Source organism: Agelaius tricolor, unplaced genomic scaffold, assembly GCF_023055355.1.
Source record: "Agelaius tricolor isolate 1412-34295 unplaced genomic scaffold, bAgeTri1.0.p SCAF_40, whole genome shotgun sequence".
NCBI classification, from domain to species: Eukaryota; Metazoa; Chordata; class Aves; order Passeriformes; family Icteridae; genus Agelaius; species Agelaius tricolor.
This window is the reverse complement of record NW_027269300.1, coordinates 2,532,567-2,549,619: the sequence shown is the minus strand read 5'-3', so window position 1 is coordinate 2,549,619 and position 17,053 is coordinate 2,532,567. Positions and strand designations below refer to the sequence as shown.

The 17,053-nt window shown below is 50.8% G+C and overlaps 1 protein-coding gene across 1 annotated transcript; it reads right to left on the bottom strand.

The window, feature by feature from the left end:
- Positions 1–1,980: 1,980 nt before the first annotated feature.
- On the bottom strand, positions 1,981–4,476 carry LOC139603655 (serine/threonine-protein kinase pim-1-like). The gene is given in 6 exon segments (XM_071454545.1): positions 1,981–2,403; positions 2,405–2,529; positions 2,796–2,972; positions 3,200–3,569; positions 3,800–3,850; positions 3,937–4,476. Coding segments are annotated over 6 exon segments (1,686 nt in total).
- Between the last annotated feature and the right edge of the window lie 12,577 nt (positions 4,477–17,053).

Genomic DNA, 17,053 nt, shown 5'->3' with positions numbered 1-17,053 from the left:
TCAGAGGCATTCTGCCTGCCCTGAGGCGGTGTTATCTTTTTATACTAAAAACTATATGTACGATATTTACAATTATTTTCCAATACCTATCACCTATGTTAGACAGTGAGCTTCTACTCTAGACCAATCTAAAAGTGCCAACATCACAGCAGAAGTTGGAGGCCAAGAAGAAGAAGGAGGAGAAAGGCTGGACACGGCCCGATTGCTCCATCTTGCCCCCTGAATCCCCATTCTAGAAACCCCACAAATCTATTTTTCACCCTGTGATAAATTCATTTTCATTCTACTTAAACTTTCATGGCTTGCAATTCCTCATATAAGATTGGTAATCGTTTTATCCAAGGGCTAAATCAAAGGCACAGGGGTCTTGGGCTCTGTGCCAAGGTCTCTGAGCCCCCTGGACAGGGGCTCGAGTCCTCCAGGGCAGCCAGAGGAATTTCCTGGGTTCTGACAAGTAGCCCTGTTGTAGTCCCTGCATACAAGAGTTTACTTGATCACTTTGATGCCAGGGAGCACCAAGAACTTGAACCTTCCTGGAGTCCAGCCCTGCCTGCCTATCACGGAGCAGAGGGAAAAGATGAAGAACCTGGGTGGTGGTTGAGCCAAATTGGCATTTTGCCATTTCTGAGTTCCTCCCAGCTTTTGCAGCAGGGCGACAACCCCATCGCTGCAAAGAACTTCCTTTTGCAAGGCACATGCAGACCTCACTGGAAGGGGCTCTTGAAGGAGCTGCTGCAGTTGGCAACAGGAGATGTTATTGAATTTTTCACGTTGCTTAACCCCCCCTGCCAAATACCATCAAGAGGCTGAGGAAGGACACAAAAAGATTACCCTGGAGAAAGGGAGGCCAAAAGCTTGGAAAAGGAGGAAAGAAACGCTCTGATGATGACGATGACAAAAAAAACCCAAACAAATTAATTTTGACAGCAAATGAACACCGGCCGCCCTCCAGCCCTCCCAGGCTGGCAGGCCGAGCTGTGCCGTTCCCATGGCATGAGGTGCTGGCAGCCTGCGGAGAGAAACCAGAGAGCCACGGTCAGTGGCAGCAGGCTCCTGTCCCCCTGTCCCGCCATGGCCTGTGCCCGGGCCAGGCTGCTGGCTCTGCTCAGAGCCCAAACCTCCCGACCCATTCTCTGTTTTTAGAGAAGGGCAGCGTGGCAGGCCACGTTCCACCTCCTCTGCTTAATCATGGCACAGCAACCTCGTCAGCAGCTGCAAGAGCGGGATGCCCGTGTGCCCGCTGCCGTCTGCCCGGAGCCCTTCTGCCAGCCGAGCTGTGGAGCTGGGTGCCCACCTCTGGAGAGCTGCTGCCAGGAGAGGAGCCGATCCCAAACCAGGTCCTCGTCCTTCTGGAAGGGGCTGTCCCTGCAGACCGTGGCCCCTGGGGCAGCGCTGGCACTGGACGCGCTCCACGGACACTGCAGGCGCTTCCCTGTCCGGTCTGGGCACCAGGTGTAATCCTCCTGGGAAAACAAAAGAACAATTGCATGAAAGTCAATGCAAAACAAGACCTGGAAACAAGAAAAAGCACAAAGCCTGTCACCGTTTCACAGGCCTGAGGAGGGTCTGACCACTCCATGTGAGAATTAAACCTGTCCAGGGGTGGGGAAAATCCCTGCCTTTCCTGCCCGTAAACGCACCCCTTCCTCAAGGGCCTGCAGAGCAGACCAGCTGGGGCACGGCTTCAGAACCCACCCCCCCCTGCCGCCCCCCATCCACATGGATGGATGCTTTTGTCAGGCTGGCTGCCCCCGCCTCAGCCCGTGCCAGGCTGCCTGGCAGAAGCTGTCAGAGAGGCCAGGAGCCGGTTCCTCTTCCACAACATCTGTCCCCTGTCCCGCCAAAAAGCAGCTCAGCAGCCGGCAGAAAAATTAATATTCCCCAGCGCTGCCGAGCGGGGAACCGCCGGCACGTGGCCAGGCCGAACCCTGCCGTGCCTGGAAGCACCAGCATCCCCCCGCCCCTGCGCCGGCTGGGGACTCATCTTGATTTCATCGGAGTGCAGAGCGTGTCCTTCAGGCAGGGGCTGTTGCCAAAACCAATTGGCTCTGCCCCGCCAGAGGCCAGCTCCAGGATGGTGTTCCCAGCTCCACGTCGTGCTCCAGAAGAACACGCCAGCTGTGCCTCGGCTTGCGGGGACATCACGATGCCATTGAGCTGCAGGGGGATGTTTCCTCTGTCCCAATCTGTGTCACCTTCACTGCACTGCAACCACTTCTCCAATGGGACGGGCAGCACGGAGCCGCTCCCTCCACAGCTCGCGGGGACCAGCGGAAGCAGCATCTCCTCGGCTGCGCTCTCTCCGCGCCGCGGCCACAGGGAAACGCTCCGGGGTTTTCTTCCAGTGCCACGAGACGCGTGCTGCTGCTGCTTGCTGGGCTCCTGGATCCTACTGTGCTCAGGGATGCATCTCTGCTGTCTCCTGGGCCAGGCAGGGCTCCTGCAGCCAAGAATGCTCAAAAAGGTCCTCCAAGCATGGCCTGTGTGTGGGGTCCATGGATAAACACCACCTGATGAGGTGCTGGCATTCTGCGGAGAGAAACCAGAAGGCTCCTGTCCATGCTCTCCCACATTCCACAGTGCCCAGGCAACACCAGCAGTGCTCAGAGCTGCACCCAAAAGCTTCCTATTGATCCTCTCATGCGGAGGACACCAGCACAGAGGCACTGGTGCCACCTCCTCCAGCTAAGCCCAGGAGATCCACCTCCTCACCAGCTGCAAGAGCAGGATGCTTATGTGCCAGCTGCCCCTCCCATCCCCATTCTTCCCCTCGTGCCTTGGAGGCCCATCCCCACCTTGAGACACCCGGGGTGGGAAGACGAGCTGGCCCCGGACGATGTCCTCGTTGGTGTGGAAAGGAAGGTGCCCGCAGACCAGCTCATAGAGCAGGATGCCCAGGGACCAGATAGTGGCTGGCTGGCCATGGTAGCAGCCAAAGAGGATCCACTCCGGTGGGCTGTACTCCGGCGTTCCTATGGGACATGGGTGCAGCTCATCAGGCCCATGCTGCTCCCTCCTGCCCTCCTTCCCTCCCTCCCAGCCAGCTCCCGTTCCACAGCAGCCAGCCCCTGCCCTGCCAAAAAGCAACTTGGCTGCAGCTGGCTGAAGAAGGATTCCCCCTCCTTCCTTCCCCCCTCTTCCCCCTCTGCCAGCAAAGCGGGGAACTCAGCTGCCCGGCTGGGCCCCGGCTTGGGCTCACCTGACATCCGGGTGTAGATCGTGTCCTGGAGGATCGTGCCGCAGCCGAAGTCGATGAGTTTGGCCTCGCCCGTGGCCAGGTCGACGAGGACGTTCTCGGCCTTGATGTCGCGGTGCAGGACGCCGCGGCTGCTGCAGTGCCGCACGGCCTCCAGCACCTGGCGGAACAGCCCCCGCGCCACGGGCTCCATCAGGAACCGCCGCTCGTGCAGGAAGTACCAGAGGTCCTGACAGCGCTGCGGACGCTCCATGACCAGCGCGAAGCCCTCGGGCACCTCGAACCAGTCCAGGAGCCGCACGACGCCGCGGAAGCCAGGCCGCGACACCAGCCACAGCAGCGCCAGCTCCAGGGGCACAAGGGCGCCGTTGCGCTGCGGGGGGACCGCGATGCCGTCAGCGGGGCCGATGCTGCGCCGCGCCTCGGGCAGCCCCTGCCCGGCCCCGCCGCGGCTCGCCATGGCCCGGCCCGGGGCGCTGCGCGGCCCCCGCTCACTCCACGCTCGCTGCCCTCGCAGCGTTCCGGCTGCCGCCCTGCCGGGCCTCGCCTCAGCCCCGCCCGGCCCTGCCTTGCCGGCTCCTCCCGCTGGCCCCGCTCACTCACCAGCCGCGCCCACTTCGAGATGCGCTCCCGGGACACTCGCTTGATGGCCACCTGCGAGCCAAGGCGAGCGGCGGGCTGAGCTCGTCGCCCGCCGCCCGCCACCCGCCGCTGCCCTCCGAGCCGGCCCCGTCTCTTACCGGGGCGCCGTCGGCGAGCCGGGTCCCAGAGTAAACGCTGCCGCAGCCGCCGCTGCCCAGCAGCGGGCCCTGCCGGTAGAGCTGCTCCAGGGGAGGCTTCTCCGCCCGTGCGGGCGGCACCGCGCTCCCGCTCTTCTGCCCGGGGCACCCGCCCGCCCGGCGTGCTGCTGCTTGCCGAGCCGCCCCGGGCTGCGGCGGCTCGGGGCCGGCGGCCGAGCTGGCGAGCGGCGGAGCTCGGAGCGGGGAAGCTGCCGGCCACTCTCTCGGCCACGGGGCGGGAGCCGGGCGGCAGCGGAGCGGCTGCGGGCGGAACCGCGGCAGGGGCTTCGTTCGGGGCCGGGGCCTCGGCCGGGGCTGGGCCAGAGCCCGCGCCAGGCCGAGCCAAAAGACCGCGATGCTCCGCCAGCACCAGAGCAAGCGGCTCTTCCAGCGGCCCCACAGCCGGTACGGAGAGAGCCCGGCCGAGGCGGAACCACGGCGGGCCGGGCAGGGGCGGGCACGGGGCGGCCCAGCCCCGGGGCGCCTTGCGGGACGCGGCATCAGCCGGGCTGGGAGAGGCGGAACACGGACGGCACGGCCTGGCACGGGACGGGACGGGAATACAGGGAGTGGGAGGGAGAAGGGGATGCGGAGCGAGGGAAAAGTCGATCGGAAAATCGATTGAGAATCGATTGAGAAAAGCACTGCTGCTGCTGCTGCTGCTGCTGCTGCTGCTGCTGCTGCTGCTGCTGCTGCTGCTGCTGCTGCTGCTGCTGCTGCGGAGCCGCCGGAGCTCGCGGCCGTTCCTCCGTTGCCCCGCGAACCCAACGGAGGAGCCGCCGCGCGCCCCAAGGAACGAAAGAGAGAAACAAACAAATCACACCCCAAAGTCATTCCTATTAGAGAAGTAACCAAAGAAAACAGTGTAGCAATAAAGAAGAGTGTTGGCTTGTGGCTTCTTTCTTCTTTGCGTGAGACGCAACATTTCATGGGTGTGATAAACGAGTTCACTGGATTTAAGGATCATACAATTATTAATTTTTTATTATTATTATTATGCAAGCAAGAATAAGCAAAGTTCAGCGCTGGGCGGCCGGGAGTCTCCGCTCCTCTAGGCTCGCACCGTTCCTATCCCCAAGGTTCGCCTTTTATTGCCTTCTTCTCCCAGGTCCAGGGATGATGTGGTCTGTCTTTTGCACTTGCTCGTTCAGTTGCTAGGGGGTCTTTTTCTGCCTTCTGGTCGTGGGATGAAGGCTCCAAGTCTTCCTGTTTTAACCGCTGGGTGAACTTTCCCTTATAAGGCATACCTATACAGTGGAATTTTCAGAACACTATAGGATTCCTACAAGCCTAAGCAATTCTTGTGAGTTTAGGTATTGTTGTTACAGCCTTCCTCTGTGACCTCTGGGTGAACTTTCCCTTATAAGGTATATCTTTACCATGGAATTCCCAAAGCACTATAGGATTCCTGCAAGCCAAGCAACCATATGTGGCTGCGCATTTAAGAATCAAGCAGTTTTAGCTATTTAGTTATTGCTTTGATATTGTATAATTTTTTAGCTATTGATTTAATTAATGAACAAATGTATTGCTACTTATTACAATCCCCCATTTTTTTTACCAGTTTTGATCATTAAATCTTTTTAGTTCCTTCCTAGTGTGAAAAATGCATGTATTTTATGATTGCCTTTTCGCAAATATTAAAATGAATATTATATGTGTTGTGTAAGAAAGTAATGCTGTATTAGTTTTCTTAAGTACTGTGTTAAATATAGTTTTAGGTTATAAAAATTGTTAAAATAGAAACGATGCTATGTAGGATACTTTTTTAAAAAGAAAGGACTCGCAGCGAGATAGCAGCCACCTGACACCTAAATCTTTCAGAGAAGAAAAATTTATGGCCCTCTTATCAGAAGAAACCAACTTCTTCCTGCCTCGAAGGCACTGTTAGGATTTGGAGGAAGAAGTTGACGATGACCAGACAGAATCCTGTATTTGAATGGAATTGATGCATCATGTATGAAGTGTATGAATATGCAACAGGGGATTGTTTTTAAGGGTTAATCCTTTGTTAACAGGGGTCCTTTTCGGGCTTGTGCTGCCCAGAAAAAGGTACCCGGACGTCCGTAACTCTTTGTCTTTATTGTCTCATATTGTCCTAATTCTGTTTTTTCAAATTATTATTACTCTAATTGTATTACTATTTTTATAACCATTTTATTACTATTAAACTTTTAAAATTTTGGAAACAAGTGATTGGCGTTTTTAACACTAGCAAGTGTTAACTGAGTTTCCTCATCAGTTAAGCTATGTGCACTAATTATAGATGCCAATTTCCTTAGCTTTTTCATCATATTCCAATTCATAATGAATAGAACTGCTGACAAAATAAAACCAAGCACAATCAGAATCAAAAGAACAACAATGGGATGGCATATACTGTTTAGGACACCTGTGGTAGTAGGAGCCCACCCGAACAGGGTATCCCACCACCTGTGCTCGCCATCTTGCTTTACCCTCTCTATAACCCGGTGTATTTTTCCTGCGTCATGATGAACAGTCACCAGGGTTTTCTGTCCGCTTTCCTTGATTTTCTCGAGGATATGGATCAGGTCTTGATGGAGCATCAGTTGTCTCACTAGAGTGAAGTTCATCCCAATTGGGGTGGGCATTAGCTTGTGAAGCAGTGTGTAGTTGGATTGGAATAGGTGGTGAGAGGTGACTTTAGCTTCATAAGCGATATCACACCCTGTAATCTTAGTGAAGTTACAAGCACAGAAGTTGGAGTGATTCTTTGTATCCACCACAAAATCATCTACAAGCACAGAATCACAAATAGTTCTAAAACATGCACATCCATTGCCTATGGATGTAAGAACTGTTTTAGAAGTCTCATTAGGACGAATCTCAAAATGACAGATGTTTTGCTCCGTGTCTAAACAGATATCTTGAGCTATAATTACATTGCCTTCACAGGTGAACCCCAGTTGTTCTCGGATAATACAAGATTCCAAATCAACAGTTTGCCATGTGTCATCAAACTGACGGGCCCATCCCCTATGTTCTATAGGATAGAGAACAGCTCCATCATGGTTTATTCCTAATGCAATAACAGGAAAAACTAGATGTATAGAGGCATTGTGTATGGTCAAGACAAAAGCAGTAGCTGTATTTGAAATAGCATTATAGGTAAAATTCACCAGTTTCCACCAGGATTGGAATTCTCTTTCAAAATCGTTGGCATTGTCCCAGATTATTTTCCGAATTTCTGTGGGGAAAGTGCCTTCCTCGCCTTCTCTTATAATCGAGGTAGAAACTGACTGCATCCACAATTGTGCTTGAATACAGCTGAGGGCTAAGGAAACATTATTTTGTGCAGCACTGAGTGCATCAATCACCAATTTGTGATCGTTCACATTTACTCTTTCCCAATTTGGCAAAATGTTTGACAGCATCCACTGGTGTGTCCCCAAGGCTAACAGAGATGACTTCAGTGGTTGCTGTAATTTGGACAGATCCACAGTTGTAGCAGCCAATTCGTTCATTAGTACTTCCGAATCAATGCTATTCAGAATTCCCAATCCTGTGCCTAGAACACCGGTCACATCTCTAGGTTTCCTTGTTTTAAAAGAGCTGCGTTTCCAGAGCCAAATGGTCCAGCCTTCAAAGGATGTCAGCAAAAACGGAGAACAAGCTGGCTGGATGTCTGAAACATTGGTGTGCATCAGCAGTTCGACCTGTTTGAGAGACCGTGCTGGATTGAATAATATTTGTTGTTGACCAGTTTTCCTGATTATATAAAGTCCAATTTTGAAAACTTTTGGGCTGAGTATAACTGGTGGTGCAGGTGGAGTGGTGATATTGTGAGGTTCAGCAGTGGTAGAGTGTGTTTTAGTATCTATTATAAATTTAAAAGAAAGGCCCTGTGTATCTTTTGACTAGAGACAGACTACCTCTGCAGTGTGAGTTCATGTGAAGTTTTGCCAGCAGTCTCATGTTATTGGGTATGCACAATCTGCTATTTGTTTATCCTCCTGACCCATGGAAACACTGATTGCAATTGTGTTAGTATAGTCAGACCCATTAACCATTCAACATCCAATATTAATTTGTTCTCCCACTACTCCTTGAAGCTGCCAGGTTTTCTGCTTCTTCCATTCGTGTCTAGCGTACGGCAGCCTGTCATGCAGTATAATGTTAGTAAACTTAAACCTGTGGTATTCCCCATAGATGCGGTAGATTGCAAAAAGGCCTGAGACCAGTCAGGGGTCAGGGTCCATTTATTTAGGGGGATCATGTTCTCTTTGTAAGGCTGATGAGGGTTTCCCCAGGCAGCCGGGAGGCTCAGGGTTATAATAATTAAGGGAGCTCGCCAAGCAGGGCAGGGTCCTAGCAACAAATTTCTTTCTCCTTTCGTACTCATATCTCTTTTACCTGAGGCTTTCCTGGGCTCCGTTCCTGTTCCTGTGCTCCGTTGCTCTCCCCCACTACTCCTCACCTCTCTGCCTCGCCTGCCAGCCCGGGTGCGTCGCTCTGCAGGGATCATTATCTTCTCGGCAGCAGGGGGAGTCTTCAGGGGGTGCATTATTTGGGCTTTCTCCTTAACTCCTGCCCCCACTCCTAAGGGCAGGCTGTCAGGCCTCCAGGCAAAGGGTCTCCTGCAAAGGATTTCTTTGATTTTACGACGGACTCTCTGCCGTCCCTAGCAAGCTTTACAGGGCCTGAGTCCCACACCTACTTCGGGTTCACCCTCTGCCTTTTATTCCCTTTCTCCTGTCTTCCTAGAGTTACGTCATTCTTCCCTATAGACTCGGGAATAGCGGCGAATCGTGCTATTCCACTCGTCAGGCCTCACTTGCCACCCCAGAGGAACGTGGATTCCCTTCTTACACAAGGTAGTTAATATGACTGTCTGGTTTTGGCGTGTGATCCTCTGCAATTGGTGTTGGAATTCCCATGCCAGGGCCCAATCTCTTCTCTGTTCTAGATTTTCAACTAGTGACGCTGCTTCTCTGTCAGGGATCTCCCGCTCTCCAGGGATCCTTATAAATTCTCTTAAGGCTCTTAAAGGATTTGCTCTTCTCCAATCCCAATCACAAGTAAGACACTATGCACTCCCCACCAAATGTGACTGGAGAATCCACCATTTGTCTTTACAGCCCCCACAAAAGATTTTTACCCACGCCCGACAAGAAGATTCCCGACATTTAAGACACTCGGTGTAATTGAATAATTCTCGCCTCACTTCAGCCACTACTGAAAGAGCAAGCGTCAGTTCATTCCAGGTTTTCCACGGCAGAGGGCACTTGAACTCCTGTTCCAGTTCCTGTAGGGGTTTTCTTACCAAGAGTCTCAGTCGGTGTAGTTCTCTGTCCCCTAATTCAGTCATTCATGTTCCCAGCTGGCGCAGGTCCCTGTGCCTTCCGAAGGGTTGGCCGTAGATCTCCAGGGCGACTGGTCACCTCCCAGGGGGTGTCTGCAGTGATGGGCCCTTTCACTCGACTGGCATGTGTCCAGCCTTTTCCAGCAGTTGGGATGGCTGTTTCTGTGGTAAACAGGACAACATAGGGACCTTCCCATTGGGGTGTTAGGGATGTCTCTTTCCAAGTCTTAATTAGGAGCCTATCTCCGGGTTTAAGCTTATGCATTATTATATCCAAAGGGGGTCTTTGTACCAATAGCCCTTTTCGTTTTAATTCCTCCCTCCATTTCATTAACTGTTGTATGTAACCCTGAATTTGACTATCTTGCATGCAAGGATGGTTCCCCGGGAGTTCTAAGTCGTAAGGCATTCCAGAAAGCATTTCAAAGGGAGAGATTCCCACATCTGTCCTAGGTTGGGTTCTAATGTTTAGCAATGCCATGGGTAAACATCTGACCCAAGACATTTTAGTTTCTACCATGAGCTTGGTGAGTTGCTTCTTGATTTCTCCATTTGCCCTTTCCACCCTCCCTGAGCTTTGAGGGTGCCAAGGGGTGTGATATTGCCATTTAGTGCCTAAGGCCATGGTTACCTCTCTCAGTACTTTGTTTGCAAAATGGGGACCTCTATCAGAGTCTAATATTTCTACTAGTCCATACCTAGGAATTATTTCTTCCAGCAGGGTTTTAATCACCTCATTTGCAGTAGCCCGCGATGTAGGATATGCTTCTACAAAGTGGGTTAGATGATCTACCAGTACCAATAAGTACTTGTATCTCCCTACTTTCGGTAGCTCGGTGAAATCTATTTGTACATGTGAAAAAGGTCGGTGTGCTAATTCCCTTCCTCCTGGAATCCTTTCTCGAGCCTGATGTCTGTTAACTCTTTGGCATGTTATACATCCCCTAACTACTTGTTTTGCTATATCATAAATTCCTATACACATGTACTTAATAGTAAACTGATCTACTAAGGCTTGGGTTCCCCAATGAGTCTGGTCATGCAGCTGCTGCACTATTCTTGGGCCATAGATTTTGGCAGTACCTCCCTATCATCTGGCAATTTTAGAATATCCCCATTCTCTTTTATTCCCATTTTGTCTAATTTCTCCTTTTCCTGGGCTGTGAAGCTCAGGACTCGAACTTTCTCATCCTCTCGCGTTCTCCTTATCCCCTGATCCTGGAATTTTCTGAGAGCAGCTTCCTTTGCCTGTCTGTCTGCTGTGTTGTTTCCTCTGATCAAATGGGAGAGACACTTTTGATATCCTTTAATATGTACGATTGCTATTTTCTTTGGGCCTCTTAAAGCTTGTAGTACCTGAGTAATTAGTTCCTGATGTATTAATTCTCTTCCTCGGGAGTTTATTAACCCTCTTTCTTCCCAAATTTTCCCAAAAGTATGTACCACTCCAAAGGCATATTTTGAGTCCGTGTAGATGGTCCCAACCTTAACTTCCAAGAATTTTAGAGCCCGCAATACTGCATACAGCTCACAGGTCTGGGCTGACCAACTAGGACTCAAAGGTCCAGATTCTATTATTTCCAAATTTTCACCTCCCACAATCGCATATCCAGAGATTCCCTTTCCCTCAGCAACTCTAGAGGACCCATCCACAAATAACCTTTCTCCCCCTTCCAGTTCTTCCTCTTCGAGGTCCAGCCTAATTTTTCTTTGTTTTTCTATGCTATGTAGGCAGTCATGAGTTAAATTCTCCTGTGGATCTCCAAACAAGAATTCAGTGGGGTTTTGTAGAGAGGTGGTTTCAAGTATCAGCCGAGGGGATGACAGTAAAATGCCCTCGTATTTCAAAAGTCTTGAGTCTGTTATCCATTTTTCTGCCTTTTGTTGCAATACTGCCCATATGTTATGGGGGGCAAAGACTTTCAGTTCTCCTCCATAGGTAATTTTGAGAGCTTCTTCCACTAAGAGGGCTGTTGCCACTATAATCTGCAAACATGTTGGCCATCCTCTACTTACAGGATCTAGTATTTTAGAAATAAATGCTACTGGTTTTCGACTTCCAGCCCAGTCCTGAGCCAGTACCCCAAATGCTGCTCCTGCCTCAGTGTTAACAAACAAATAAAAGGGTCTCCTAACATCCGGGAGGCTTAGCACCGGGGCATTAGCCAATTCCTCTTTTAATTGTTCTGATGATTCATCATCCTTCTCAGTCCATTTCATCAAACCTTCAGCAGTTAGTTTTTCATACAAAAATTTTACTTTACCACTAAAGTTTTCAATCCATTGTCTGCAGTATCCTACGAGACCCAATAGCTGCCTGATTTGTCTCTTATTTCTTGGGGGAGGAAGGGAGAGGATTCCCTTAACCCTCCCTGGGTCTAGTGTTTTAGTTCCTTTACTAAGTTGGTGTCCTAGGTACTTCACTTCTTCTAGGAATTGCAATTTACTTTTGGACACCTTCAGCCCCTGGATGCTTAAAAAGTTCAGAAGCTTAATGCTTTCTTCTCTAACTGATTCCTCACTTTTTCCAGCAATTAAAAGGTCATCTACATATTGAACAATGGTTATTCCTTGGTTTGGGGTCTAGGATTTCATTATTTGCTCTAGTGCCTGCCCAAACAAATTCGGGGATTCTGTGAATCCCTGTGGGAGCACTGTCCACCTTAGTTGTTGCTTTCGGTGGGTATTGGGATCTTCCCATTCAAATGCAAAATAATCTCTACATTCTTCTTTCAAGGGGCATGCCCAAAAGGCATCTTTCAAATCTATAACACTGTACCAGTGATCATCTGGTTTCAATTGACTGAGCAATGTATGGGGGTTTGCTACTACAGGGAACCGGGCAATGGTTCTCTTCTTTATTTCCCTTAGATCATGTACTAGTCGGTATTTTCCATCTGGTTTCTTTACAGGTAAGATGGGGGTGTTGAAGGGAGGCATGCAAGGTTCCAAGAGCCCTTGTTGTATTAACCATTCTCCCTCTGGTTTTAGTCCCCTTCACCCCTCATCTGACATGGGATATTGTTTTATCCTTACTGGGATTTCTGGGCTTTGAATGTTGACCGTGAAGGGCTCTATATTCAATCTTCCTGCTGTATCAGGGGTATACCAGACTTCTGGGTTGATTTTCTCTTCGTCAGTGACCATAAGGGGCACAACCTGACTTTCAGCTGTTTTTCTTCAATATTTATGTTTATCCCTAATTCCACCATTAAATCTCTTCCTAATAAATTGTAATCGGCTTCGGGGACCAGTAGCAGTGATCCTACCCCTATTTTCTTCTCTGATTCTATTTAGACATCTTTAATTACAGGAACCTTGAAGGGCTATCCTTTTGCCCCAATAACCTGTACTGTGGAAGGTGAAATCTTACATCCCGGGGACAAAGATTGAACTGTTGATCTCTCAGCCCCTGTATCTACAAGGAAGGTTATGGGCGTTTGCTGGGGACCCACCTTAAGTTTTACCAAAGGCTCCGATAACATTTGGGTCCCCAATAGATAGAGCCCTTGATCCCCCTAATCCTCTTTGAACATTTTCTCATCCCTAAGCCTCTTTCGACATTCCCTCTTCACGTGTCCTTTTCCACCACAATAGTTACACACTGTTCCTTCTCTCCCTCCAGATGGAGGTCCTCCTAAATCCCGGGGACCTCTCCTCATGCCATTTCTTTCTCGTGGTGGAGGGTTGTTTCGCTGTCCCTCCCTGACTGCCGCCACCATCATCTGAACTTGTCTTTTGTGTGCCTCATCCTCCTGTCTAACATATAACTTCTGAGCCTCCCTGAGCAATTCATCAAGCCCTCTGTCCTGCCAATCCTCTAACTTTTCTAATTTCTTTCAAACATCCTCCCATGATTTGGCTACAAACTGTGTTTTAAGGAGCACTTGCCCCATTGGCATCTCTGGGTCCACCCCTGAGTATAACTGAAAACTCTTCCTTAATCTTTCCAGCCATTCAGTGGGGGTTTCATCTTTCCCTTGGCACTCTTTGAATGCCTTGCTTATATTTTGTCCTGGGAGCACAGCCTCTCGTATGCCCTGGATTATGATGGTTCTTAAGTCCTGCATATGATCACAATGGTTGGGGTCCTGATTGTTCCAGTTGGGATTTTGCAAGGGCCATTTCACATCAGCCGTGGGACCTTGAACATGTTGGGTGTCCCAAATCCTCATTCCTGCCCTTCTAATCATCCCTCTCTCCTCTGTTGTAAATAGGATGCCTAGAATGGATTGCATCTCCACCCAAGTATATATGTTTGGCCCTAGGAACTGATCCACTCTTTCTGCTACTCCTATAGGGTCTTCTAATAATTTTCCCATCTCTTTCTTAAACTCGCGGACATCTCCCGAGTTCAAGGGGACAGTGACAAACCCCATCCCAGCTTGAGGTCCTCCTAATGCTATATCCCTGAGAGGGAACAACCCACTGCTCTCTCCTTCCTCAATTACTGTCCTCATCTGACTCCGAGTATGCCTCCTGCAATCCGGGGAGTCCGTGACCTGCTGTCTATTAGGGGCCGATGCCAGGGGTGTGTTTGGAGGGGGTTCAGGGGGAGCTGGTGGTATATACGGATGAGGATAAATAGGAACATATTCCTCAGGTCGAGACTTTTTCTCTTTGTCTTCCTCCCCTTGACTTCCTTTGAGGGGGAACAACCTAGCTGGTTGCTCATTACTTCCTACCAACCATAATTTAGCATGTGCACTCTCCTCCGGGTTCACTGGCTCTTTAGAATTCACATAAATGTTCAGGGCTTGACAGACCCAATCCTCGAAGGATCCGAAAACGGGCCAGTATATACTTCCTGAATCCAGATTCTTACCTCCCCATACTACCATGCAGTAATTTATCATTTTTGCCTTATCCTTCCCCTTTCTGGAGGGAAAGTCATCCCAATACTTGATCATTAATCCTAACGGACTGTCCTTAGGTATTGGGGGTAACTGGGGACCCTCCCCCATGGGATCAGAAGGCTTGCTCTTCTTCTGCCCCATCTTCCAAGGCACCTCCACACACACACACACACACACACAAAACCCCTCGGTCGTGGCTCGTTCCCTCGCGGGCTATGAGAACCGCACTACTAGAGGGTCCCTCTCACGTCGTCCGCAGGTGGACGTCTCATTCACCGTGCCCTGGGATCCCAACCCCAACCGAGCGGTTCACCTCGTATACTCACGCGTCCTGTGTCGTCGCTCGGATCTTCATGCACAAAGTTTACAGTTTTACCGGTGTTTTCCTTGCTTATTCCCGAATTTAGGTTTGTCAGCCCAGATGAGGGGTCAGGTGAGAAGGCCAGGGCCACCAGGTGGTGGGGCGCCCCCCCAGGATTCTCGAACCAACCCCGTTTTCTGGATCCGAGTCACGGCACCAAATTGTGATAAACAAGTTCACTGGATTTAAAGATCATACAATTATAATTTTTTATTATTATTATGCAAGCAAGAATAAGCAAAGTTCAGCGCTGGGTGGCCGGGAGTCTCCGCTCCTCTAGGGTCGAGCCGTTCCTATCCCCAAGGTTCGCCTTTTATTGCCTTCTTCTCCTGGGTTCAGGGATGATGTGGTCTGTCTTTTGTGCTTGCTCGTTCAGTTGCTAGGGGATCTTTTCTGCCTTCTGGTGGTTGTGGGATAAAGGCTCCAAGTCTTCCTCTTTTAACGGCTGAGTGAACTTTATAAGGCATATACATACAGTGAAATTTTCAGAACACTATATGATTCCTGCAGGCCTAAGCAATTCTTGCGAGTTTAGGGATTGTTGTTACAGCTCTCCTCTGTGAGCTCTAGGTGAACTTTTCTTTACCATGGAATTCCCAAAGCACTATGCGATTCCTGCAAGCCAAGCAACCATATGTGGCTACACATTTAAGAATCAAGCGGTATTAGCTATTTAGTTATTGCTTTGATATTGTATAATTAATTAGCTATTGATTTATTAATAACCGAACGTATTGCTACTTATTAAAGCTCTGTCCCTCTCTCTTTCATCCCTTCAAAACCTGGCAGAGGAAACCAGCAGTGCCGTGTCTGTCTGCTGGGACCACCTGAGGCAGCGGGAATTTTCCATTTCTTTCAGATTGTTCTTTTCTTCCTTTTGTTTTTTCTTTAGTATATGAATATAGAGTTTGTTAGAATACACAGACTCCCAGGAGCTTTCTTTTGCTACCCAGGCTCTGCAGGGCTTAGGGGAAGAGGGGGACAAGGGTGCCTGGGCTGGCCCAGCTGCCCAGGCGTGCAGTGTTGCAGGGAAAATGGCCAGAAGCCCCTTGGCCTTTGATGGTTCTGTGGAATCTTTTGTGCTGGTGACAGAGCGGCTGGGCAGGGGCCAGAGCTGCGGGGATCCCTGTGAGAGCGGTGCCTGGAGATGGCCACAAGCCCTGTGCCAGGCAGGAAGCGCCCTCTGTGTCCCCCTGCCCGTGTGCTGCTGGCTGGATTGCTGAGGGCTCCCGGGTGCCTCTGGATGGGGCTCCTCTGGAGCTGCTGTGGGGCTGCGGCGCTGCTGCCGGGCAGCTTGGCTGGGCTGGGGCAGCCCCTGAGGGGCTGGGGCCATGAAGGGATGAGGGGCTGGGAAGCCCTGACAGGACACAGCAGTGGGAAGGCACGAGGGGGGATGTGTGAGGGAGTGGGTGGCTGTCAAGTTGGCTGGAGGGGGGAGTGGGTTGGAGACAGAGAGAGCACTCACCCCGATGTTCATGTGGCAAACAGAGAGCATTTATTCTCAAGCCCTTCCTTCTAAAGGGCCTTTGAGAAACCCAGTCTGGATAATTTCATTGCTCTGATCTCTATGCCTTGTCAGATTCTGGCCAGTGAAATGCTGCAGCCCTGGGAGAGATGTGACTGGGCGAGGCCCCTGGCAGTCAAACCAGGGCTGGTACATTCACACAGCACGAGCCAGCCTGCACTGTGACACACGGCAACAGAGTGCAAGGCACAGCTCCGGGTGCTCCCCAGGAACCTCAGCTCTGGGAGCACTGTCTGCCCCAAGCTCCAGGGGCTGCAGTGGGAGCCCGGCTGGGCTCTGCCCTGGGGCCATCCTGCAGGGACAGCTGGACACAGGGAGCATTCCCTTGCCACAAACAGCCAAGCCAGGGCTGCAAGGCAGCTGCTGCAGCCCGGACTGCACTGTTGTGTGCTGTGCTCTGGGGCTGGGGCTCCCTGCACAGGGCACTGGGCTGGTGTGCCACAGGAGACAGAGAAGCTTCAGCTTCAGCCTAACTGAGGTGGGTGTGTGGGCTGGGAAGAGTGGGGAGGCTCAAGGGGATGCACAGAGCTCATCCTGCTGCAAGGACGAGGAAAAGGGAGAGGGAGCTCAGCAGTGAGGAGAGCTGAGGGCTGGAGAGTGGCTCTGAATGACACTAAAATCCCACTGGACCTCTGAGACATTGCTGCTCCTCAGCCAGTGACAGGATGAGGCCCTAAACCTGGGGCTCTGCGTTCCTCATGGTGAGGGGCACCAAGGAAGGCAACAGTGTGATGGAGACTGCAATGGGCTGGGAACTCACTGGGGGAAAAGAGGGAGCAGTTGGGAAGTAAAAGGCAGGTGGAGGAGAGAACGGTACAGAGAAGGGCTGAGCTACAACTTGAGCAAGATGAAAAATGTCATTTGGGGGTCATCCCAGATTGATTTCATTTCAGAAGTTACTGAACAAGTTTATTTTCTGGGGGGTGTCATGTTTTCCCTTGGAGCTGTACACTCTGCAAACTTGGGCTGTGCTGCCAAAATGCTCAAGCAAGTCTGTGCTGCAGGTCACACCA